General features: G+C 43.0%; 2 protein-coding genes across 3 annotated transcripts; both read left to right on the top strand.

The window, feature by feature from the left end:
- The first annotated feature begins 22 nt into the window (after window positions 1–22).
- On the top strand, window positions 23–3,688 carry LOC115576400 (uncharacterized). Of its 2 annotated transcripts, XM_030408998.1 has the most exons (3): window positions 23–225; window positions 758–2,765; window positions 2,801–3,688. In XM_030408998.1, the coding sequence occupies exons 1-2, from the start codon at window positions 204–206 to the stop codon at window positions 2,758–2,760; spliced, it is 2,025 nt and encodes a 674-aa protein (XP_030264858.1). In that variant the 5' UTR covers window positions 23–203; the 3' UTR covers window positions 2,761–2,765; window positions 2,801–3,688. The 2 variants fall into 2 exon arrangements, with proteins under 2 accessions (XP_030264858.1, XP_030264857.1); XM_030408997.1 differs by having other exon boundaries at window positions 758–3,688.
- A 648-nt stretch (window positions 3,689–4,336) lies between these two features.
- srebf2 (sterol regulatory element binding transcription factor 2) lies at window positions 4,337–24,101 on the top strand. Its single transcript, XM_030408996.1, has 20 exons — window positions 4,337–4,691; window positions 11,159–11,529; window positions 11,976–12,162; window positions 12,274–12,425; window positions 12,547–12,699; window positions 12,796–13,083; window positions 13,174–13,288; window positions 13,706–13,857; window positions 14,359–14,563; window positions 14,693–14,868; window positions 15,177–15,426; window positions 15,588–15,757; window positions 15,900–16,071; window positions 17,738–17,855; window positions 17,954–18,063; window positions 18,604–18,736; window positions 19,072–19,243; window positions 19,854–20,030; window positions 21,208–21,319; window positions 21,565–24,101. The coding sequence occupies exons 1-20, from the start codon at window positions 4,601–4,603 to the stop codon at window positions 21,780–21,782; spliced, it is 3,522 nt and encodes a 1,173-aa protein (XP_030264856.1). The 5' UTR covers window positions 4,337–4,600; the 3' UTR covers window positions 21,783–24,101.
- The last annotated feature ends 181 nt before the right edge of the window (window positions 24,102–24,282 follow it).

Here is a 24,282-nt window from a genome sequence, read left to right as displayed (position 1 = left end):
TGTGCCCGTGTCACAGCTAGTTGTACAGATGAGCCAACAGGGGGCAGGCAGCCTCCAGACTTCACTACAACTAAAGTCCAATATTTTTGTCTGGGCCCGAACACAGCAACCTCAACACAACATGTAGCTTTGGCTTCACTCAGAAGATGAAAACTACACATTAAATTCAGAGAAGAAACAGCCGTTCATCTTAAAACTGAACCATGTCTTATAACGTGGAGTCGGGTAAGATAAAGTCATGACAGTTGATGTGTTCGTCATAAGTTAGCAACATGCTAAAGCTAGCTTGTGCGAAATTGGCTAGCCGAAGTTGTCCGCAGTCCCTGTGTTTAAAATAGCTAGCTAACACACAGCATGGGTTACATCATGGCATTTGGGATTAAACCTTGATCTCGTCATTTGATGTGTACTCTTATTACACGTTGTATTAAAGTTATTTACACTAAGTTGTTTAGGGGGAAAATGCTAGCTACTTCCTCAGTTCGCTTGTGTGTAGCGTTTGTCAGCTGAACTATTCAGCTGTTTTGTTTCTGCCCAGAACCTTCCTGTGAAACATCTGACATTTCAAGGCGTGTTAAATGTCACACAAACCCTTTGTCTTCATAAGCAATAGCAAGGGAAGACAGCAGAAGTCCTTGATTGCTGCTGTCACAAAATAAATGAGTGATTCATTGTTTTTTTGTAAGGAAAATCTATAGTATCAGATCATCTATACTTGTCAGATAGTTACATTTCTTTTGTGCAATTTTTCCACCAGGGAATGAGGAAGAGAGAAAGGAGCCAATCAACATGAAGAGTGAGAAGGAAGAGGAAGACTCTGAAACCAGATGGGGGGAGGAACTCAGGCTGGTCCTCATCGGAAAGACCGGATCTGGTAAAAGTGCATCTGGAAACACCATCCTGGGCAGAAAGCACTTCCTGTCGAAGATCAGTGCCAGCTCTGTCACCCAGATCTGCCAGCTTGGGAGCACCGAGCTTACTGACGAAGAGGACGCACAGGAGGATGGTCAAACTGTCACCCAGAGGAGGATGAGGAGAGTCATGGTGGTTGACATGCCAGGCTTTGGGGACACCCACCTCAGTGTGGAGCAGATCCATGCAGAGATAGCCAAGTGTGTGTCTCTCTCTGCCCCGGGGCCACATGCCTTCCTCCTGGTGGTGCCAATAGGACGATATACAGACAATGAAAACAAGGCTGCCTGCGAGCTGACCAAGATATTTGGGGAGGAAGCAGTCTGTCACCACACAGTGGTTCTTTTTACCAGGGGGGATGACTTGGAGGGCATAGAGATTGAAAAGTACCTGAGGGAGACTGCGCCTCCCGGGCTGATGGCTCTGATTGACAGGTGTGGGGGCAGGTACCATGTGCTCAACAACAAAGACCCCAGTAACTTGGCGCAGGTTAAAGAACTCTTAATGAAGGTGGACAAGATGGTGAAGCAGACAAACAAAGGGTTTTATACCAATGCAGTGTTTTTAGAAGCAGAGGCTGCCATCAAGGAGGAGCAGAAAAGGATGTTCAGGGAGCGAGGGCAAGCAGAGGGACAGGAACAAGAGGGAAACAACATGGGGGAGAAGGCTCAACTGGCAAAACGAAGGAAGTGCGACTTGGAGTCTGACAGAGCAGAGAGCACTGATAGAGTATCACAGGGACCAAGGAGGGGGGAGTTGGAGAGCAGAAGTGAAGATGATTTTAGAGTGGAGAGATGGACAGAGGAGAGTATTGTCAGCCCCTTCGGCCTCCTGAGAGACAGAGTTGAACGATGTAGGGACCGGTTCAGAGGAAGGCGCAGAGGCAGCAGCAGGGCTACGAACAGGCGACAGTCTCACAGTTCGTCCTTGATAAGCATGAGGAGGGAGGCTGCGCTCTCTGCCAAGGTGCTGGACAGAGTTAAGATCCTTGTGGCTGCTGGAGCCACAGGCATGGCCGTGGGAGCAGTTTTTGGGGCAGCGGCCCCTTTAGCAGCTGCAGCGGGGGCATCTCTCATGGGGAACTCAGTTAGTTTTGCTGCAGGTCAGTTTGCTGGGATGTCTGTGGCAGGAAGCACAGGCGTAGGGAAAGCTGTTGGAGCCATAGTAGCTGCAGCCTCGGGTAAAACTGCAGTGGCCCTGGGGGCAGCAACAGGGGGAGTTCTGGGTGGTTCTGTTGGAGCTGTTGCTGGTGCTGAGGCTGACAGTCCTGGGGAAGGCGCTCTAGATGCCCTGGTGCAGGTCAGTACCATAGGTGCCTCTGCTGTGGGTGTGGCAGCAGGTGTAGGAGGCACCATGGGAGCTGGGGCTGCTCTTGGCGCAGCTCTGGAGGGAGCAGCATTCAGCACAGCAGCCCTCAGTGGAGCTGAGACTGCATCAGTGGGTGTAGTCAATGCTTCTGTAGCTCAGAGTAGTTTAGCTTCAGCAGCAGGACAGCACGCAGTGGCCTCTGTAGGATGTGTAGCTACGGGTACTGGGACTCCTCAGTTTGCTGCGGCAGGAGCAGCATTAGCTCAGGAGATGGCTGCAAATGTCCCAGGAGCTGCTGGTGTTGTATGTGGGTTAACAGGGCACAGTGCGGCATCTGTAGCCAGCAGGGTGTCAGACCCCTGGGTGGTAACATCACGGGTCCTGTCCGCAGTGGCTGAGATAGGCAAGGCTGCAGCAGGCATCGCCCTGGCTGGCGGTCTGGTAGTGAAGGTGGTGAAGGAGAGAGTCAGATGTGGCACAGGAACAGCAGAATCCAATTACTCAGAGAAGTCATCTTATGAGGTCCACTGGAACAAATAAATACAAGCTAAGACCAATGAGATCATATTCATATTTCCGTAGCCTCCTGATGAAGTATGAAACTCTACAGTAGCTTTCCACAGTGAGAGATTTTGCTGTCAGCATAAAAGTGCAAACGACCTCTATTATGCAGACACCAGTCAGAGCAGTGTAATATAAAACTATTTCATATGAACAAGTAAGAATGCAGAAATTGAGATTGCAAATGGTGGTTAGAACTGTTTGAGTCTGGTGAATGAGCTCAGTGACATTTGTGATGCTGTGTGCAGCGAATTATAAAGGCTGCCAAGTACACAGTCCTGTGATACATTTGCTTTATACCCCTTTTTATCAAACAGTTTGTGATCAATTTTTATAAGGTCGTGATTCATCCTGCTGCTTTCAGCTGGTCTTCATACACATTTTTATAAAAAAATTAAAAGCAAAGAGAAGGAAACTTGGCCGCTGAAAGTGTTGGTCATCACACTTCGGTTGAATGAATAACAAGAGTAATCAATTAAACTTTTTTCTTTTGCCCTTTCTAAAGAAGAATGACTGAACAACAAAAGAGACAACAAGAAATGCTCTTAAGCACTGTATAACATTTGCTGGGTGAGGGTAATGTAGTTAATCTAATTGATTACAGGCATGGGGTTTTAAAAAGGAACAAAAGTAGGCTACTACATTTAAAATCCTTAAGTATTTTTACTCACAAATTGTACTGAGTGGTTGCATTGCAGTATTTCACATTTCACACTCTGTATCGTGTAAACTAGAAAAAGGTTTTTCAGTTATGTACTGTATTAACACTGGTTCTGACTAACCAGTACCACCTGCTCTTAACTGCAGTGAATGTGTCATAGTTACACTAATGTGTTCTTTACTTTGTTGCAGTGAAATAAACCAAAAAAGACAGTACTCTTCCATGAATAAATATGTTGGCCTCCTTTCTTGTCTTCTGTTGTTGAGTTGCTATCTTGTAGTAGTGGGGTTTCATTTCATTAGAAAAATAGCACAAGCGCATATTCTGAATAACTTGTGTATATTAAGACATTTAAAGTAAACACACTAGATTGATATTAATATTAAAACAAGTTTTTATTTGTATATGTACTTATTCAAATGTAAGTATATTGGACAGAAATTTTTGTTCTTAAGTATAACATGACTTACCAATTATTATGGAATATTTTTGTGTGCACTGTTGCTAGCACTTAATGTAAAACCTAACAACTTGAAATGAATAGTTGTATTCGTGAAAGTGGTGAAAAACATTTAGTCTGCAAGTAAGAAAACATTCATCACAATGTCAAGGGTATTACATTAAAGCAGAGAAATGCATATCTATTACTATTTATTGTTTTTATTCAGTGAAGGGTTTCTGTTTAACCTCACTCTTTCTAAGGTGTTGATTTGCCTAATGACGTTCACTTTATTCATGAGGGTGGGGGGCGCGGTTTATTCAAATAACACAGGAGCTTCTGATGGTTGACGTACTATCAGACCACGGCAAATACGACCTTGTCATTGGACGATGATGACTGGTCTCATGACAACAACAGCTAGGTTTGGGCCAATCAGAGGCCGCTTTGGGCGACCGAGTCTGTTTGTGAATGACGTAATGAGCGTAAAACAAAATGGCGTCGTCTTAGGCACAAACCGATGTGAATGAGTTTATCGTCGAAGAAGTGTGCCTCTCTTGAGGCTCTGCTGTTGTTTTACGGCAATTCCGAGAGAGAATAATCTCGACGATCAGATAAGAGTCTCGGAGGCGCTGCTGAGCGAATAGCCTGCGGTTCTTCTTGCCTTTCTCCCGCAACCCTCCGGTGACAGCCGGGTAGGCGAGGTGCTGACAGACGGGATGGACAGCGGAGAGTACATCTCCACCATGGAGAACATGGACACGACTTTGGCGGAATTAGGAGACGAATTCACTTTGGGAGACATCGACGGTGAGTAGTTCTGGCACAGCTTAAGGTGTTCAGTGTTGTTGGTTCCTAACTTGGTGTTGGCCTGTTTCCGCTCAGTCTGACAGCACCGTGAGATGCTCACCCTGCTGAGCGGAAGCAGCGCAGGTAGTCTGCTTTTGATTCATGAGGAGGGTGCACAAGGCTAAAACTTTAGGGTTCAAAGTAATCGCGATGCTGTTGGTTTTAAAAGGGAAGTCAATATCTTCACACGTTCTTACATTCTATTAAGCGTTAAAATTACAGGCTTTACACAGGTGTGTCTGTTATTTACTTAGGTCAGTTCTATTTTAGTCCCAACAAAATTAGCACATTGCAAATATACGTATGACATTTGCAAATTATGACTTTTGGAAGCTGATTTGTCACATCACCCTTTTACTACATCTATATGTGTAAAATGCGACATCTTTTAGGTGTTATTATGCTGTCTGTAGTGAGTCCAGTGCTGTGGGCTTCAATGGAACAGTAACAGAGTGAAATTGTAGGCACACTGTTATTTTTTCCATGAAGCAGAGCTGGGGAAACAGTAAGAGGTGTTATTAAGCAGGAAGCTGTGTATGTGGGCAGTGAAGAGGGAGACACAAGAGTGCGAGTTACTCATCAAGGTTGTTATAACTGTAGGGCCATAACATGAAGCATTCAGAAACGGTTATTTATACTTCCATGTCAAGATTTATCCAGCTTGGACAAAGTTTGCAGAACAACATCTCTGTAAAGACCCAATTCTGCACTCAGCAGGCGGGCAGTAAGTGAGCAAACGGCATCCATGATCCAATCTCCCTCTTATCAAAACAAGTTTCACCCCTTGGCACACAGTGAAAGGACAGGGATTTTGATGCTACGCTGACCAGCGCAGAGTCACCAGATTTCCATTAGGGTGGAATTTTACTGAATGCTAAGTCACCAGACCGGACTGATGAAGCCATGTGTGTTTATGTGGTGTCAGACAGTGTGAGATGATCTATCATATCTTTCTGTCTACTGACCATGGTGGGCAGATTGTTGATAATAATCATCATCATCAGACAACAAGACGATGTAACAGATGGTACTTAGCCAACATTGACGATGCTTCACCAGGCTTATGAAATATTTCTGACACTCCACTCGCTTTTGGTGTCTGGTGTGTCGATTCTCTTTTCAAAGGGGGCCCTTGGGATGAATGAGCAGACAGCTCCCCCAACACATACAGTTATGTAATCCCACTTAATCATTGTGTCAAAAGAGAGGAATGTACAGATTGTGTGCGAGGATGAGATGGAGAGAAATGACAACTGGATGGACCGATGAATTCACAGGCAGGCTCCAACAAAGAGAGCACACACTTGAGTTTCACTCCACCCAGTCTCTGTTTGGTCCACGGCTAATCGATTTAATACAATTTTCCCATCAGGAAAAATGGACCACTGTCATTGAAATATTAGTCACTATCTCCCTAACGATGTGCTGATTTCATAATACTAATTTTAAATCACCTGCGCCTCTTTCAAATCTTGCAGTGGTGGGTCTCAACCCTCTTCTGTGCAGCCGCTGCTTTGCTGTAGACCCTTTAGAGATATTGAACCTTTGTTCTTCAGATGAGCCCTTTTAGTGTAAGGTCTACGAGGCCCCTGTAAGAGGCCCATGTAAGGGCTCATACACTTGAACCTATATTCATCTAGAACATTCTTCTTCCCCAATTATTCTCTTAGCAACTGTGAATGTGGTTATATAACCTGTTTTCTTTGCGCGGCTGAGCAGCCGAGGAAACTGTCCCCCTTTTGATGGATTTACCCTTTGTGTCAGCTTGTCTGAATCTGTGGGGGCTCAGGGCGGCTTTGTCCTGTCTGTCATGAACAGTCTGCCCCCCACAGAGGGGTACAAGTTCATGTGTTAGTGTGTCTGCCAGCATAATGTGTGTGAAAATATGTATATGTGTGTGTGTGTGTGTGTGTGTGTGTGTGTGTGTGTGTGTGTGTGTGTGTGTGAGACGTGAAGGACAGGCCTGTAAAAGCCCAGAAGCAGAAAGGCCAATTTATGTTCATATGTGTATTGTATTTTCAATCAGGGCTTTTGCTTAAAGGGACAATTCTACATATTCTGAACTTGAATCTTTATTGTTCTAGTTTATGCCTTTATGAATATCTGTTAACCAGTATTCAGAATTAAGGAAGTACTGCCACTGCTTATGTCCTTGTCTGACTGACTACCCCTCAGTGTCAACAGAAGTCACACCCACAGTCATAAGTACCATCCCAGGAATTACCATCCTTGTTGTATATATGCAACAACGTGAATTGTTTCATACACTATATTGAAATGTCAGGACAGACCGTCAGGGGTGACAGGAAGTTGCCTGCTGTTGCTGACAAAGATGAGAACACTTGATGATGTCATATTTGTGAGAATTAGGGATTGGCCGATGTACTTTTTCTGGGCCAGTACAATTTTCAACATTTATAAGACTGATGGCCAATGTTGGAACCTATATACATTAACAATAAAACATCAAATTTAGTGTCAAAATGTAGAATAACCATTGACGGGGTGCAATTAAGTACATTACTGTACTGTACCATGTCGAGATCCTTGAATTTCACTTGAGTATTTTTATTTTCTGCTTTATTTTATACTGTCATCCACCACCATTCTGGAGGCAAACATTGAACTTTTTACTCCACTTCTTTTATTTGATAACTTAGTTAAGTTACTTTGTGGATTCCTAGGCTATTACTGATGTGCAACCAGTCAGATGAGTACAGGCAGAGTTAGGTGACTATGTCAAAGCCAAATTAGTGCATTTTATCATTTAAAGTTTTTTTATCCATAAACATAGAAAGCACTTCACAGAAAAACACAATAACCAGACATGAAGATGATAACAAAAATTCCAGTCATTTTGACCAGGTTTATTTATAAGCCAAAAGTAACAGTGGGAAATCCCATGTCCTGTCGCTGCCATACGCATCATCTCCTTAATGAGCTCTAAGCCCTGAGAAGGAGTAAGTGTCGAGCTGAAAGTACTGACAAGGAGATGTCTTTAATTGGAGATAAATGAAAAAAATGATTATCGGCTAAGTTGTTCAATCAAATTGTTGAATGATTTAAGGGAACTCCCCCAATTTAACGGAACTGACCAACAAAGAGTTTAGGGTGGTCCCATATACCAGAAGACAGACTAAAGTATTGGTTGATTTGAGATAGATGAGACGCTTTCCTCCAGATTCACTGTAAGTGCAAGATGTGGGTGTGGGCGTTTGCTAGCATTCTAGCAGGTAGAAATAATGATGAGGGAAAAGAGGTGCATACTGACTGTTCTATTGTATACCATTGGGATTCTCTCTCTGGGAGAATGCCCAGTGTGACAGGTGCCTCAGGTAAGAATAATAATGATAGAACTGCAGATTTAGGAGGACCAAGCCGTCAACTGCAGGTGTCTGTAGTTTGCCTGGATGTATTTTTGGCCTTTTGCCATTCCATAATTCTTCATTTTACAGAAAATATCAAATTGTTCAAAGTATTAAATGGGTGAATACAACTGGAATGGAGACTTGAGGAGATAAATGACTTTGGGGAGTACAGTTCATCTTAATAATATAAACTTTACCCCACAGTGGCAGATGAAGTGGAGACCATCTTTCAATGTTTGTGTTGATCTTATCTAGAAGTGGGTCAAATTTATATTTTACTATAACCCTTAGTTGTTTAGGGAAGACAGCCATTGAAATGAGTCAGTTTGAAATAATGTCTTGGGGCAATCGGAGGTCAGGGGGAGGACCTCCAACGTTGTCCATTACACCCGATAACTAGAAAAACGTGAAAACAAAACAGACCAAAAAAAAACCTCTCCAATTCTGAAAGATGAATATTGGATTTGACAATTGGTTGATCTCTAGTGAGTATCTCTGTCTTAACTTGCATACATCTATTCTGGTATCCTAGTCTTATGTTGTACTGACTGTGAAATCTCATATCATGATGATAACAAAAATACTGTATCAGTATAAAATGTGCCTCCCACAGCTCTAAACTAAGACAGAAACATAGCAAAAGTATAAGGGTCAAATGACCAAACTAGGTCATGTTTACTTCCTCACATAGATGAGTTATAGCCTCTATGGAATCAAATTACAAAAGTCACTGACTATTTAACTGATAGTTGGGCAGCCTTAACAATCGAATATTAGTTAAACATTAATAAAATATCAAATATGTTGGACATTTTTCCATTAGAAAAATGTCTTGACTGATTTGATCAATGCTCTATACAAACATTGCACAAACTAATGACTACACAAAATAAGCACATTTAAACTGTGGAGCTCCCATCAGTCACTATTCAACAACTGGCTTGACAAAATCCAACCCATATCGAGGCTACAAAATGGCTGAGATTTAATATGATATCAGTTTGTGTAGAATACGGCCGCAAACTTAATTGCCAAATAATTGTAATTTTGCAATATCAAAATCACAAGAACTGAAATTATTTGATAAAGGTAAAATCTGTTAAAAAAAACTGTGTTTTAATTAAATTTTGTAGTGCTGCAGCGATGCGCTGGCCTACCACTCTTGTTATCCAGATGTAATTAAACATGTTAGGCTGGGAGAAATGCCACATCATTAAATTGATTATCCGTGAAATACAAAATAAAATCATGACTTGTTTTGCTATCGCAATATCTGTTAAAATAGTTGCAATATCACTTTTTGACCGTATCGTGCAGCCCTGGTGTAGAATGTCTTTTTATACTTTTTGAATAATAGATTACTTCTTTTTTAGTTAAATAGCTTTCTTCATGACAGTGTTTTGCATTTTATTTTGGATATATTTGATGACGAAATATTTGCTATTTGTAAAAAGATACTATTTAATGGATTTGTGCCCATCTGTAATTGTTGGTTTATACATTTTTACTTGATTAAATTCTTATCAGCAATTAATTAATTGATTATTAATCATTAACATTATGATGTCACAAATAAGTTACTGGACTAAACGTCTGCATACATATAAAGCAAGGCAGATTCATGCTTGACTTGTACTGTCTCTGATTCAGCAGTTATGTTCATCTGTAATCATTTTCCCCATAGAGAATGTTGTAAATGCTTTCGTCTTTGCTGGTCTGTGTGGTGATTTCACTTCACACACTGAAGCAGTTGTTGAATGTGGTCTGTCGGATTGTCTGGTTGAATGGTAGGACTAAGTTCAAGGCTGCAGGCTCTGTTTATTGACACTTCATTGACCCTGATGACTGAGCCCATACGTACTAGCAGTGATATAGATCAACCAGGTTAGCTTACACCACATGGACCCTGTCAGGCTGTTGTCAAGCGTCTTGAGGTTCCAAAGTCCTGTGAGACCATGAGAGAAAACATGGAGACATGTTTTCTCATGTTTTCCGAAGTAATGTGTTCTTTGGCAAACTGCTTTCCTCTCAAAGCTATCAAGGACAACTGTGAACAAGAGACGTTCACACCAAATAAGGATGAGCGAGTTAGAAAAAACTACCTTGTTTCATGGTGTACATAGCTGTATACTGTGATAGTTATTTATTTCCATACATTGTGATTGTTTTTGGAGATTCAATCAAGAAAACCTCGTACTCTACGATTATAGTTAACAAGCTGAAATAATTATACATCACTGGTGCAAAAATCAAACATGCTTTTATCAACGAGGTCAGAAAAAATTGAAGGTGCACTGTCAAATAAGTGTATATTATCATAATATATTTTGTATCACTACTGTATGGAAGGAAGCATTTATTGAATGTCATTAGGTGGCGTTTGACATGATAAGAGCACAGTGCACATTCATCCTCATTATAGTGCCATTTGTCCGTCTATCCATCCATCAGGGAGCTCAGTGCTGCTGTGCTTTCTACCCTCCTCCAGTTCTCTTTCTGCAGACATTTTCAAGGCTATCCGTTTGAAGGCCTTTGATTTCTGTACAGTCATTGTACTGATTTATGACCAGGACAGTAGCCGTTTCTGTGCCGATTCAAGGCCTGTCAATGGACTTCTCTAATCTTCTTTGGTCTTATCTGTTATCAGGTAATAGCATTCACACATCTAAGCTGTGACTTTAGTTACAGTTGAAGAGCCCTCTCAAGGACAATTGTGAAATATGCAGATGATTATCTTCTGGTTCTGTAATATTTGGCCTGAGCGTAAAGGTAGTCAAGTAATTGTCACCGTACAATTTAAAATGGGAGTAAAATTATGTTGCGATAGTGTCACCACATTATTCACATTCTGCTCTTACTGAAATAATAATAATTTTGGTAAATTAAACAGTGAATCTGAATTAGTCAATTACTATTAACCTTTCTTGACATATAACTATTTCAATTTGTAGAACAGTGAACTGACTTATACCTGATGTGCTTACTAATAAAATTGAATCAATTGCAGAACGGTCCCAAAAGCTCTTTGTAATGTCTGTTCTGTTTCTCTTGTCTCCTCAGAGATGCTGCAGTTTGTCAGTAACCAGGATTTCCCAGACCTGTTTGAGGACCAGATGACCTCAGCAGGCTCTACACAGAACGGTGGCGCCAACGCCGTCTCACGACCTGCCGTTCAAGCGCCTCAAACCCCTCAAACCCCCAAACCCCCCCAGACACTGACCCCTGCTGTCTACCAGAGCTCCAATGTTCAGACACTCTCCCCTCAGTCTCTACCCCTCACCCCTCCCCTCACCCCTGCCCAGACACCCTCCCCCACCATCGCCTCCTCAGGGCAGCAGCAGCAGGTGACCCGCAGCCCCCCACTCCTTCAGCCACGGCCACAACTGGTTCAACCCATCCAGCCGCAGCAGACGGCCCAGCCCACCATTCAGGTACAGTATCCGCTGACATCACTTTCACACACAAATCCTGTGTTTGAGATAACCATGTTTTATTATTCTATCACTTGTTCTACCAGATATGTGTCTGCACTGTTATGTAGCATATTAAAAGCTGTCTGTTGTGTATACAATGTAGATTCATTTTCTGTTATTGCGCCAGCCAAACAAAAAAAAAAAACCCCTGACAATAGAGAAAAAGTACAGACAGTCTATGAAATATAATATCCAGCTCAGCACCCTTACGAACAGCATTGCACTTGTCAGCAAAACTGTAGTCAGCCTGACATAGTTTATTGTCTTGAGTGAATTACCTTTTTCCTAAAACCATATATCAATAAAGGAAGATAGCCTGTCTTACAGTACATTAAAGTTTAATAGCCTCTCAGGGAAAAATACAGATTGTAATGAAACTATTTTTTGTTTTCATTTAAATGCAGATGCACACCCAGGGGATCCCCATGCAGACCCATAGCTTCCCGGTCCACACTTTGGTTCAGACCCACAACCAAACACCCCTGCCCATCCAAACCCAGGCAGCACAGACTGTGATGATCACGTCTAATGGTGGGCGTTTGATCCAGAGTCCTGTCATCTGCCACCAGAGCCATGCTCCTAGTTTCCAAGGTGAGCAAAGAGTCCGTCTTTTAATGATAAGGTGTTAATGTAATGACAATATGGTATGTACTTCAAAATTTGACCTGACAAATCATCCACCGCCCTGTCCCCCATTATCAGTCCTTCAACCACAGGTGCAGAGCATCGTGACATCGCCACAGCTTCAACCGATGACCATTCAGCACCAGCGCGTTCTGACACCATCTGGTCAGACCATCCAGACTCTCTCCACAGCACCTACAGTCCACACTATGCAACAGCAGGTGCAGCAGGTACCTGTATGCTGCCTCACTGTTGTTACTCACAGTTTCTACTTTCAGAAAATGATTCAGAGTAGGAATTGACGTGATGATATGAGAGCCTCACATTGACCGTTGGACATGTTTTCATCAGGTTCTGGTCCAGCAGCCTCAGATTCTGAAGACAGACTCACTTGTTCTGACCACGCTCAAACCAGATGGCACACAGGTGCTGTCCACCATGCAGAGCCCCACAGGGATCACCACCTTGACCACACCCATCCAGAACACAGCTCTGCAAGTCCCGGTATACAGCTACTATATACTATAGAAGTTTTGTATGACTAACTGGTTCACAATAAAATTAGGACTCTAATGTACTGCTACTCATTTCTTTCCCCAGACGCTGATGAGTAGCAACATCCTGACCACCGTCCCTGTCATGATGGGTGGAGGAGGAGGAGACAAGCTGCCGATCAAACAGCTACAGCCAGGCTCGTCACACTGCACAAATGGAGCCAGATCAAACATGGACCATGGCCAGGGGATGGGAGGAGGAGTGGGCCCGGGAGGAGTGGTGAAGGAGGGCGAGAGGAGGACGACCCACAACATCATTGAGAAGAGATACCGCTCCTCCATCAATGACAAGATCATAGAGCTCAGAGATCTGGTTATGGGCAATGATGCCAAGGTTAGTTTAATTTATTTCAATGTGAAGATGTGTAAAGGAACCCACTTTATTTACGTCCTCACATTTCTTCCTTCATGACTTTCTTCACAGATGCATAAGTCAGGAGTGTTGAGGAAGGCCATTGATTACATCAAGTATCTGCAGCAGGTCAACCACAAACTACGACAGGAGAACCTGGCCCTTAAGATGGCCAACCAGAAGAACAGTAAGTGTGTAGGGTGCATTCACACCAAGCTTATTCGGACCAGTTATTTTAGCTAATTTCAACTAGAACTCTAACAGTCTGTTTGCATTCAGAGCAAAATTGACCCTGCTCTCTTAAACAACTGGCTTGTGCATGGCTTGATGATTAAAGATGATCTAATCCAGTTTACTTGATGCACCGTCTGAAGAACAATTGTTGTGTTGGTGCGCATCCGTCAGAGCCAATGTGTGAGGGTGAAATCTTTAGGGCGTCTTCTAAGGGCGATATGTTGTAGTCGCATTCCAAATGCTCTCTCTCTCACGGAATATTTGTATCCATTTAATGAGCACTGGTCTAACAACCACAAAACTGCAGTTGAAATATTTTGCAATACAAACTACAGATCTTTAAAAAGTTGAGTTTCTCTCTCTATCTCAGAGCCAGTGACGCTGACTGAAGATGTGGAGCTTAAACAGGAAATCGTAATGATGTCACCTCCAGCCTCGGAGTCTGGCTCTGGTTCCCCGTCCCAGTTCTCTCCTTACTGTGTGGACTCAGAGCCAGGCAGCCCCTTACTGGATCACGAACAGGTAAACGCACAAAGGCAGGATCACACACACTCTTCATGTCCCTTTTCTGTTTTCTGCAGGGGGTGATGATCTTCAACCATGTTTGTTTCAACCTGGATCAGAGTTGTTAACAGGCTGATTAAATCTGTATTAATGTAGGTGGCAAGAAGGACAGTCACAGTTCAAAGTGAATGCACTATTTTTAGCCTCTAGTTCTTTAGTGCTGTCATTTGGAGGTTTTCATTCACACCAAAGTAAGTCGTTAGAGTAGTAGTAGTTCATTCAGTCACTACTCCCCCAATAGATTATTGTGAGGACAGGTCAATTTTAATTTTATGAGGGAGGTTTAAAAAAAACGTGACATAATAATGTGACTATCATTAAATCCATTGTTGCCAAAGCATGCTGTACAAGGTGTTTCATAAAAGTTAATAATGACATGATTGTAAATGAATCTACAGACATTAAGCATAATTAGCCAGTTTTGTGAAGCTGTTCTCTGTGTCTCTTTCTGTCTCTCAGTTAAAGAGTGAGCCAGACTCTCCCTCCTCGGTCGGAGTGATGGACCGCTCTCGACTGCTCCTCTGCGCCCTGACCTTCTTCTGCCTGTCCCTAAACCCGCTGCCGTCTTTGTTGGGCTCTGAGGCCTCAGGAAGCCCCAACTTTTCTCCAGGCCACGGGCCATCAAGAACGCTGGTCTGGTTCCCGAGTCACACACAGGACTTTGGTGAGCGGGGTGCTGTTTATCAGGGTTCATGACACATGTTACAATTGTCTATAATTAATGAATGAATTTGTGACACAGATATTCTAAAAAGTGTAGTGACCTTGCTGCATGTTTCCTTTCATCCCCCAGCATCCTGGCTTCGGTGCCTGTTGCCGTGGGTGATGGTGTGGGTGCTAAGTGGGGTGGGAGCTGTGTGGGGTTGTGTCAGGGTGCTTTACCTGTGGGAGCCCGTCACACCCCTCCACTCGCCCAAATCTGTGTCGTTCTGGAGGCACCGGAAACAAGCTGACCTACATCTAAACAGGGTGCGTAAAGATTAGCCTTAAACAAACCAAGAAAGGCACATGGAATCATATGTATACAGTATGTACATTCTCTTGCTTTAGATTATTTTGTGTAAAAGTATCTTCTCAAGAAAGAGTGAGATAGCAAAGATATCCAAAATTTATTCTTACTGTTTTCATGTCTGCCTGATTCCTGCATGGGTTTATTTTTAGCGCCTGTTCAAATCGTGTTCATATCTAAGACATGACCTTCATCACACCTCCCGACTTCTTTTCTTTCAGTCTTCACTGAATACCGATTATCTTACTATGTCTCCTCTCTCCTGCAGGGTGATTACACAGCAGCAATGGCCAGTTTAGAAACATGCCTGTCCGTCTTGACCAGAGCTCTTCCCTCAACCAATCTGGACCTGGTCTGCTCGCTGTCCTGGAATATGATTCGCTACTTCTTGCATCGTCCAACACCCCTGGGCTGGCTCGTTCACCAGGTTAGGGGAAAGCATGAGGGGGAAGAGGCTAGGACTAGTGCTAAGGATGCGGCACTTGTTTACCACCAGCTGAGCCAGCTGCAACTCACAGGTGAGTGTTGAGAATAAAGCTGGCTGACGCTGTCCACATGCAGAAAACTGACAGAAGACATCACAACCCCATGACATTCATGATCACAAATCAAGTTTGTGCCTCAATTTCACGTTGAAGTCCCATGACTTATCAAAACAGCATCTGTTCTCTCTCTTTAGGAAAGCTGCCTCAGCGCAGCAGCCTGTGGGCTCTGTCTCTGTCTCTGAGTGCTGTCAACCTCAGCGAGAGCGCCCAAGGCAAAATGGCCCCCACCCAGCTCACCCAGATGTATGTCACTGCGGCAACAGCCCTGCGCACTTTGCTGGGCCACCACCTCTCCTTTCTACCTGTAAGTCTCTTACAGTGTCCCATTACTGATCCAGTTTATCTCACAAACACACAGAGGAGGTGGCTAGTTTCTTGTATCGGTTTTACTTTGGATGAGTTTACTGTCCATCATCGGCATCTTTTCTTCTGTGTCTGTCCTGCAGGGTTATCTGTTGAGTTGTGCCGAGAGTGTGGCCAACCAATCAGAGACAAAGCCAATCCCTGACTGCCTGCGCTGGCTCTTCACCCCATTGGGTAGGCAGTTCTTCTTGAGTTGCGATTGGTCCGTGAAGTCAGAGAGCACTGACGGGGTGTACACTTCTCAGAGAGACCCAGGTATGTTGGAAATTAACGACTTGGCCCATGATCTGTTTTGCTCTTTATGTTTTTACTTTTCTGTCATCTATGTTCTCATTTAAAATCCAAGGCAAAAAGTTTAAGTTTTGTATGCTTTTTGTAACACAAGATAAACTCATAACATCATTTGAAGGTTACATTTGAAGGATAGAATCACAAAGCCAAGTCTGACATAATGTGAAAATGAATAAAAGGGCCATTGCTCTCAATGGCAAAGAAAAGAAAAACTTTTTAAAGAAGGCCTAATCTTATTACAAGGCTAACTTTCTATAGAGACTAAAGAATAATGTAACGTTTTCAAAGTATTACTCAAGCTGTTTGTTACAAATAATACAACAAAAGTTCCAAAGGTCTCCTCCATTAGCTTCCGGGTCGGGGAAGACACGACGATTACCGAGTGCGATTAGAAATGCTCAATTCCGTTCTTTTCCCTGTCCACTCCCGATAATAACTGTTATAAACTGGCAGGTAAGACACATATGAACTTTGATTGTTTTTCCATGGTGTCATAATCATACATTTTCACATTTGCGGAACTCTACTGCACTCGGTAATCGTTGCGTCGGGACTTCCCGTCAACAGGAAGCTGCTGCAGAAGAGTGGTAAATTTAGTCAGCTTTTCAGTAGAAATCCAGCTAAGCTAGCGGAGGTTAGATGCCCCGGACTATGTGCTGAGACCATATTTGTACTGTTGCTGAAGTTTGGTGCTGTTCTGAGCATTATTTGTGGCTTTTTGGTGGTGGTGTATATTTGGACCCATTTACTTCAGTGTATTGTTGTCGCGCGGTCGTTTCTGAGGTTGATAAAACTCCGTAAATTAGTGGTCTGCTAACTTGATCTCTCGAGAGGGAGTGTAACACAGTTTCACGGTGATTTAGACCATGGATTAAATTTACACCGGAATATCCCTTTAAATCGAGCATGGGATAGACAGGTGGATTAGTGCAGCAACAGCAGTGATGCAGGTGTTGTACTGGACTGCCTGACAACAAAGCTCTTTATTTAGCAGTCAATTCACGTTAAGACCCTCATGAGCTTTGGCCAGTGACCGAAAGAATGAGATCACACATATACGAGTGGCCGAAATGAGTTTCCTCTGCAGGGTGGCTTGGCTTACCCCCAGAGACTGTGCGAGGGGCTAAAATATGTGGTTGGAGCATCTGATCAGAATGCCTCCTGGGCGCCCTCCTTTGAAAGGTTTTTCCAGGCATGTCCTACTGGTAGCAGGACCTAGGGTAGACCCAGAAGATGCTGTAGAGATTATGTATCTCATTCATCTTGGGAACATCCCGGAAATCCCCAGGAGAAGCTGGAAATTGTTGTTGGCTAGATGGTCGTGTGGACATCCCTGCTTAGTATTCCACCACGCGCCTGAGAAGAAGGGCAGAAAATTGATGGATGGATGGTGGATGGATGTGAGACTGAGTCATGTTGGCTCAAGATCTTTGTTGCTTTGTGTTGAATATTGCAGTTTTTTGGTTGTGCAGGGCAGTTCAGAGGCTTAACAATGACTTTAAAAACATTTCAGTGTGTATATATATATATATATATATATATATATATATATATATATATATATATATATATATATATATATATATATATATATATATATATAAATTGTTTCCCTTTTGATTTTCTCCAGCTGACCCCATAGCCCAGCTGCACCGCTGCTTCTGCAGAAAGCTTTTGGAGAGAGCCGTTCACACCCTCATACAGCCGCAGAGCGACTCTGAGGGAGGCAAACGCCACAACGATTCTGGGTAAGGCGGTGGTACCAAAAATGTTTCTGAACGTTTAATGTGAAGTAATGATTCTGGATCTGTAAACCTCCTTCTTCATCTTTCCTGGTCTCTTTCAGGGAGTTTTCCAGTGCCCTGGAGTTCCTCCAGTTATTGAACAGCTGTACAGAGGACTCTCCCTCCCCTCCTCCTCCCTTTTCAACTCCTCCCAGTCACACCACTACTCCAGGTATTAACAGCATGATTAAAACAACCCTGCCCAATAGAACGCATGAATCACATCGGATGTTTCTGTGGGCAGAGCTGTGTGATTAACGGCATAGTCATCACAGACGTTACTGTCAACATAAATGGATTTTCTTGCTCCATTTGCAGCACAATGGCAACCACCTTTGGGATTAACTTTGTATTATAACAGATTACACTGGCAGTCATTGATTTGTGGTGGTAAATGACTTGTTATGGATATTAACACATTAATGAGCCGTTCAGGTGATGTTAATTAGCTTCAGTCTTGATCAATTCTTGTTTTCATATCAAGTCATGCTGCACACAAAGCATGTTTAATTATCTCAAACGCACAGCGCTCAATAGCAGGCTAAAAGGAGAAGAGACAGAAAGACGGGGATCTTTTCTCATTTGACAATCAAACCGTGACTAGAAAAAGCTTTTCACAGCCACAACAATGCCCCAGAAACATCCACCCAGGCTCTTATTTTGGATATTTATTTTTTTCTCTCTACACAAATTCTTATCCTCTTCCTGCCAGTGGGTGACCCTGTGAGCCGTTGGTGGGCTTTGGTCCTGAAGGCTGCCGTGCATTGGCTCCAGGGCGATGATGTCGCAGTGAGGTCACTGTTGGCAGAGGCAGAGCGAATGCCGAGGGCTCTACACACTCTAGAGTAAGTGAAATAAAACTTGTCTCAGCTCATCTAAAATATGACAAAACAGACAACAATACTAGATACTAGAATAAACATGATTGAGCTGCTCAAACTGCAGCATCTTATGAGCTGTTAAATTTTTTAACCTTCAGATAATCTCCAACTGGATTCAGAGACATAGGAGATATTTCTTTGCACAGGATTGTCTGACAACTGTCAACTCATTTCTGTAGAATTCCAAACACCCAAGATAAATGAAAATAATAATGATAAAGACAGTTACACATTTATCTCTCTTATACAGAAACGACAGTAACCATCCACTTTGTTACTCTCCCTCCTCTCTGTTTTAGCCACCCTCTGCCCAAGGCTGTGCTGCTGCTTTGCAAGTCAGTTCAGATGAGTCTTTCCCCTCTGAAGGGAGAGGGGGCGGTAGCCTGCCTGTCCCACTGTGACAGAGCCAGCAGCTACCTGCGCTCCAGCGTCTCAGTGCCCCTTGCCCAGTCTGGAAACTGGCTGAACAAGGTAGTGTACAAGAATCCGTTCAAACACTCCCAACACTGGCACTGTTATCCCCTCAGATCTGCTCTAGGCTTTTCTTTCTTACGTAATCTTGTCTGCTGTCTTGCACACATATATAAATGGCAGAAACCTGCTGTATGTTTCAGAAGGTCGATGCCTTCAGGGTTTTATCATGTATACACACACACACTGCATGCTCAGTTGGGGCTAGGGCAGGCTGACATGGGGCTGTGTATGTGTATATGTGTGTGTGTGTGTGTGTGTGCGCAGTGTGGGTAGAAGGAGGTGGCTGTGGTGCATTGTAGTTGCATTGCATGATCCTGAAGCCGAGTGCAATGTGTCTGCAGTGCAGCACAGAGGCCTCCCCGATCTGCACGCACCCGCTACACACCCCAGCTCAATTTCCTGCTGTTACCTTTTTAAAAACTTTGACATGCATGTTTGGTGAGGTAAACCTTGAGTGATGGGGGTTGATGATCATTGGTAGGTTGCAGTTGAAATGGAAACGCATCTCTTAAAAACTTAAATCAACCACTGTATACAATGAGCAGCAAATATTCAAATAATCTATATCTCACTTTAATCACTCACTTTGTCCTCTTTCCCATCCAAGGGAGTGGAGCTCCTGGTCTGCGACCTCCTGCTGACCTTGAGGACCAGTTTATGGCAGCGGGGAGGCAGCAGCAATGGAGAACCTGGCCCCGCCCATGGGTCCCAGTTGGCTGGTTTCCAGAGGGACCTGAGCGCACTCAGAAAGCTCACACAGTGCTACAGACAGGCACAACACAAGGTACATCTGGGACTAGATCAAGTCAGACATGTTCATGAATCCGCAAAAGGATACAGTCGGTGGGGTTTATAACTGTGTACATTATATATAAGGTCAGAAGCTGCAGTCAACAAGAACAGAATGAGTTGGAGAGACATTGAAGCCTATGTTGTGTGTGTTTTGGGTTAATTTTGGAGAGAGCACTGGTGGAAATGCAAATTTGGAAATGTCTTATCTTATCCTGCGTTCAGTTGTTATCACATATGTACGGCTCACAAGAAGAGCAAGGGATATACTAGACAAGTGCCAGGGATTTATATCTCTGACCTTGAACATACTATATTTCCAGAGATCAGCAACTTGGCGAGATTGATCAGTAGATTTGTGTTTTTGATTGATTTAGTGGCTCATGTAGCTCTTCAAATCTCACAAATCTGGAGAAATTCCAACAAGTCATTATAACCCAAAGCGTGGCTTCAAATAAACAGTCACTGTCTAGCTTTCAGAGAAACTAAACAAACATTTTATAATTGAATGAATCTAATTTTTAATGAAACACTGAAAAGCGGGCAACTTTATAGATATGTGAAGCTGTAACAAGCTTTTAACTAAATGTAATAAAACCCTCAATATGTTGCTGCTGGCAAGTCACATCCCTAAGTGTTTTTCTTGTGTTAGTAAGAAAAACTCTGCGCTGCGCTAATAATAAGCCTGTAAATCACCTGGGGACAGCTAATACAGTTACTGTATCAGCCGTGAAAATCGAGTTCTCCCACTCATACCAGCTGCAGAAATCTCACTGCACTTAAACATATCATCAATCACACTTGTAAGATTTACTGGAGTAGTCATTACTGTAGCCAGGGGGTCTTTAACAACTACTGCTTTCCCAGCGATCTGTGATCATTTGTTATTTTTTGGCTTGAGCAAGACTCCACATGAACAGCATTATTTTAATAGTTCCTGTTGTGAGACGACTGACTCACTCACGAGAAATACTCACTCATGGTGTTGTGCAAGAAAATGTATGGAAGGCTCCACTGAAGGTAGACCTGTATATTCGTATCCCCTGTAGCATACTGTGTGGGGGCTGAAATGATGCAAGTAAATTAGTGTTCATCTGGTCCAACTTTACTGAGTCAAACACCTGGAAAATCTTCATGGTAACTAATTGTGGCCCTGACTTTTTTTCCTGCAGGTGTTTCTTCATGAGACCACAGTGAGGCTGATGGCTGGTGCCAGTCCCACACGCACACACCAGCTGCTGGAGCACAACCTCCGGCGCAGGACACACAGCGCCTACACAGCCGGTTAGAAGCTTAAACTGATTTTCACGCATTGCTTTTAAGTCAAACATACACACGCAGAGTGTTCCTCTTGCGGCTGGCTCAGGACCAGTTTCCCTGTGGTCATTTTTAATTTTGACTATTAATGGCAAAACAGAGAAACTTGCTGCAAACAGTCCTAGAGGAAAAAATGTATTCACAAACACACCAAAAGGTAATGGACACTTAACTTTCTCCTTCTTTTCATTCTCTCTCCCTGCTGCTGTCAGAAGGTGAATGCGTCCTGGGTGAGAGGGAGAGGGCTCACGCCATCCTCCTGGCCTGCCGCCACCTGCCCATGCCTCTGCTAACCCCGCCCGGGCACCGTGCCCGCCTGCTGGCCGAGGCCAAGCGCACCCTGGAGCGTGTGGGAGACCGGCGGTCCCTGCAGGACTGTCAGCAGATCCTGCTACGCCTCAGCGGGGGCACGACCATCGCTGCCTCCTGAACATGCACACGCACACGCACACACACATACACAGATTAGGGCTACTCAACAGAACAACGAACTTGGTAATTTTCTCTTATAGATACAAAGATGCAAACCAGGCAACTCATCCACCAACAACATGTAATCCTATAATTTTTCGCCCATTCACACCCTCATACAGACAAAAGACCATGGATATAAAGACACTTGTTCAAACTGCCACATTGCTCTCACACACATACAGCTGATAATTTTACTGTCACAGCTACATCAAGCTCTCAGCCCTATATCCACGCAGCAGCTAAAACGCTTGAAGATGGCTCTTTTAATACTTTGCTTTTATTGTTGCAGCACAATCATGCCACCTTCTGGACATTAATGATACCCTGCTGGCTAACTGCCTCAATTTGAACAGTGCTACACAACAACAACAAGAAGGAAAATCAGGTTTAATAGGCCCCAAAGGGAAACCATTATCTAATAGCTGTTTAAATTAATACAATGCAGCAGTGCATTGATTAGCTGTGGGATACCAAGCCGTACAATCACTATTGGCACACTGCAATGTGAGTGCGGCAATAAATGTGTAATGACTCATTGATATTGCAAGGCTCAATTAAGAGTAGACAAGTCTGTTAAGCATGGCTGTAGACTGCAGCCAAGCAGACTCGCTTGCTTTTAACCATACAGTGCTGAGTAGTTTTTCTTCTTATCTACCTCATAACACTGTACAATGCTAGCATTGTGCTGTGGAGCAAAATAGAATACTTAAACACCATGTCAGTTGTCCTGGATTTGAATTAAGTGACCATTTGAAGTGATGCTCGTGCTTCAACACAGCGCAGCATCTTTCTAATCGAACCTTCCTGGGCTGCTTTATTTAGACTTTAGGATGCAGCAGTACTTGACTGGATGTTTGCAGAGAGGATGACAGACGGCTACTTACTTCGGGAATGTCTAAACAGCAGAGGGAGGCAGCCAATCATGGGACGATTTAAAAACGGCTACCTAAAAACACAAATACACACTCACACAGATGCATATACATATTACAATGTCAAAGTAAGTGCATACAAACTCGCAATGTGATTGTATATAGGTTGTACATAGCCAGATATACAGAAGTAGATTAAACAGGAAGTCCTTATTCACTGCCTGAGAGGAGGAGGAGACGCATCTAAGGATGCACCGTGATGGTCTGAAGCACTGACCTGGAGAGCAAGGTCAGCTGCCTCACCCTTAAAATGATACCATACCAATACTTCTTTTCTTTTTAATCCCACAGTTGCATGCTGTGTGAACTTTTATGGGTGATTTAAAAAAGAAATGGTAAAAAATCACTGATGGAGAACAGCGGCTGCGGTCAGTCACAGGTCATGATGTTTTCACAGCAGAAAAGAAAGTATCAGAACATCTGTGAAGGCTCCTGCGGTCCAGTCTTTGCAAAAAGCCACCTTTAGAGCCTACGGGCAGTGAGCGTCAGATAACGTCATCTCGATAATATGATGTTGGGCTGTGGATCACTTTAAGGTTTATCTCGGTGAAAATGATGTGGTAAAAGTGAAGAAGGGCATTTCTTGGAAGCGATCTCCACCTATGATGTAAAGCTCTCAAGCAAAATGGCCTTGATGTTATATCAGATATTTTATTATGTTTCATCATGTTTGGAATGATGGAGAGGTTGTATCTTTGTGAATTCTCTGTCCAATTTGCTTTTTATTTGTAATTATCGACTTATTCGTGATACAGCAATTTTCGTCATTCCTCTTTCTGTGCTCTGAATCTTATTTAATGGTAATGTGATATTAATATAAATGCTCTTTATTTGGGGAAGGGAGCAGTTTTGCAGTTATGTCATTGTTATTGTTTTATATCGATACATGCAGCCTAGGGTCAGGAACTGTTGGCGGGAGAAATGTTGTGTATTTTATTGAAGAAGTAAAGCCCGCATTTAAACAAATAGCTTGAGATTTTAGAATTACTCTTTCTTTGGTACACGCCGTCATTTCTCTGCTGTTTTAAAGATACAAGCGAACAAGTGTATGCTTTTAGAAATTTCCAGAACTCTGTCTTCCAGGTCAACTCGAGTTTTAAAATAGAAACCTAAAGAGTCATGAAAATGCTGATAGTATATCAGTTTAGATGATCTTGATCCTGACTGGTAAAAGTGTGCAAAAAAGAAAGCAATGCTCAACCAGCCATCAGCAGGCTGGAGATTTCGCTATTATTAGAATTATGTTACAATTTTATTTTTTTTGTCTTTCCCCTCAATGTGTTTCTTTGTCTGAATTGTTCATTTTGATGTTTGTTTTTATAATAAAACGACACATGGCAGTGGTTGGCGTGTTTCATCTTTCAGTGGTAAAAGCCGCATACTGTTTGTGGATGTGGAATAAACTGTCGGAAATACAAGCACTGAAGCAGAAGAAAAGAGAGAAGACCACATTTCATGTTTCATGAAGTGCGTGTCGTCTGAGTGTGAATGTCAGTGTAAATCTGATAACAACGGCTGTGTGAA

This window comes from Sparus aurata, chromosome 23 (genome assembly GCF_900880675.1).
Source record: "Sparus aurata chromosome 23, fSpaAur1.1, whole genome shotgun sequence".
Lineage (NCBI taxonomy): Eukaryota > Metazoa > Chordata > Actinopteri > Spariformes > Sparidae > Sparus > Sparus aurata.
Note: the sequence above shows the minus strand (reverse complement) of the source record. Positions and strands in the feature narration are given on the sequence as shown.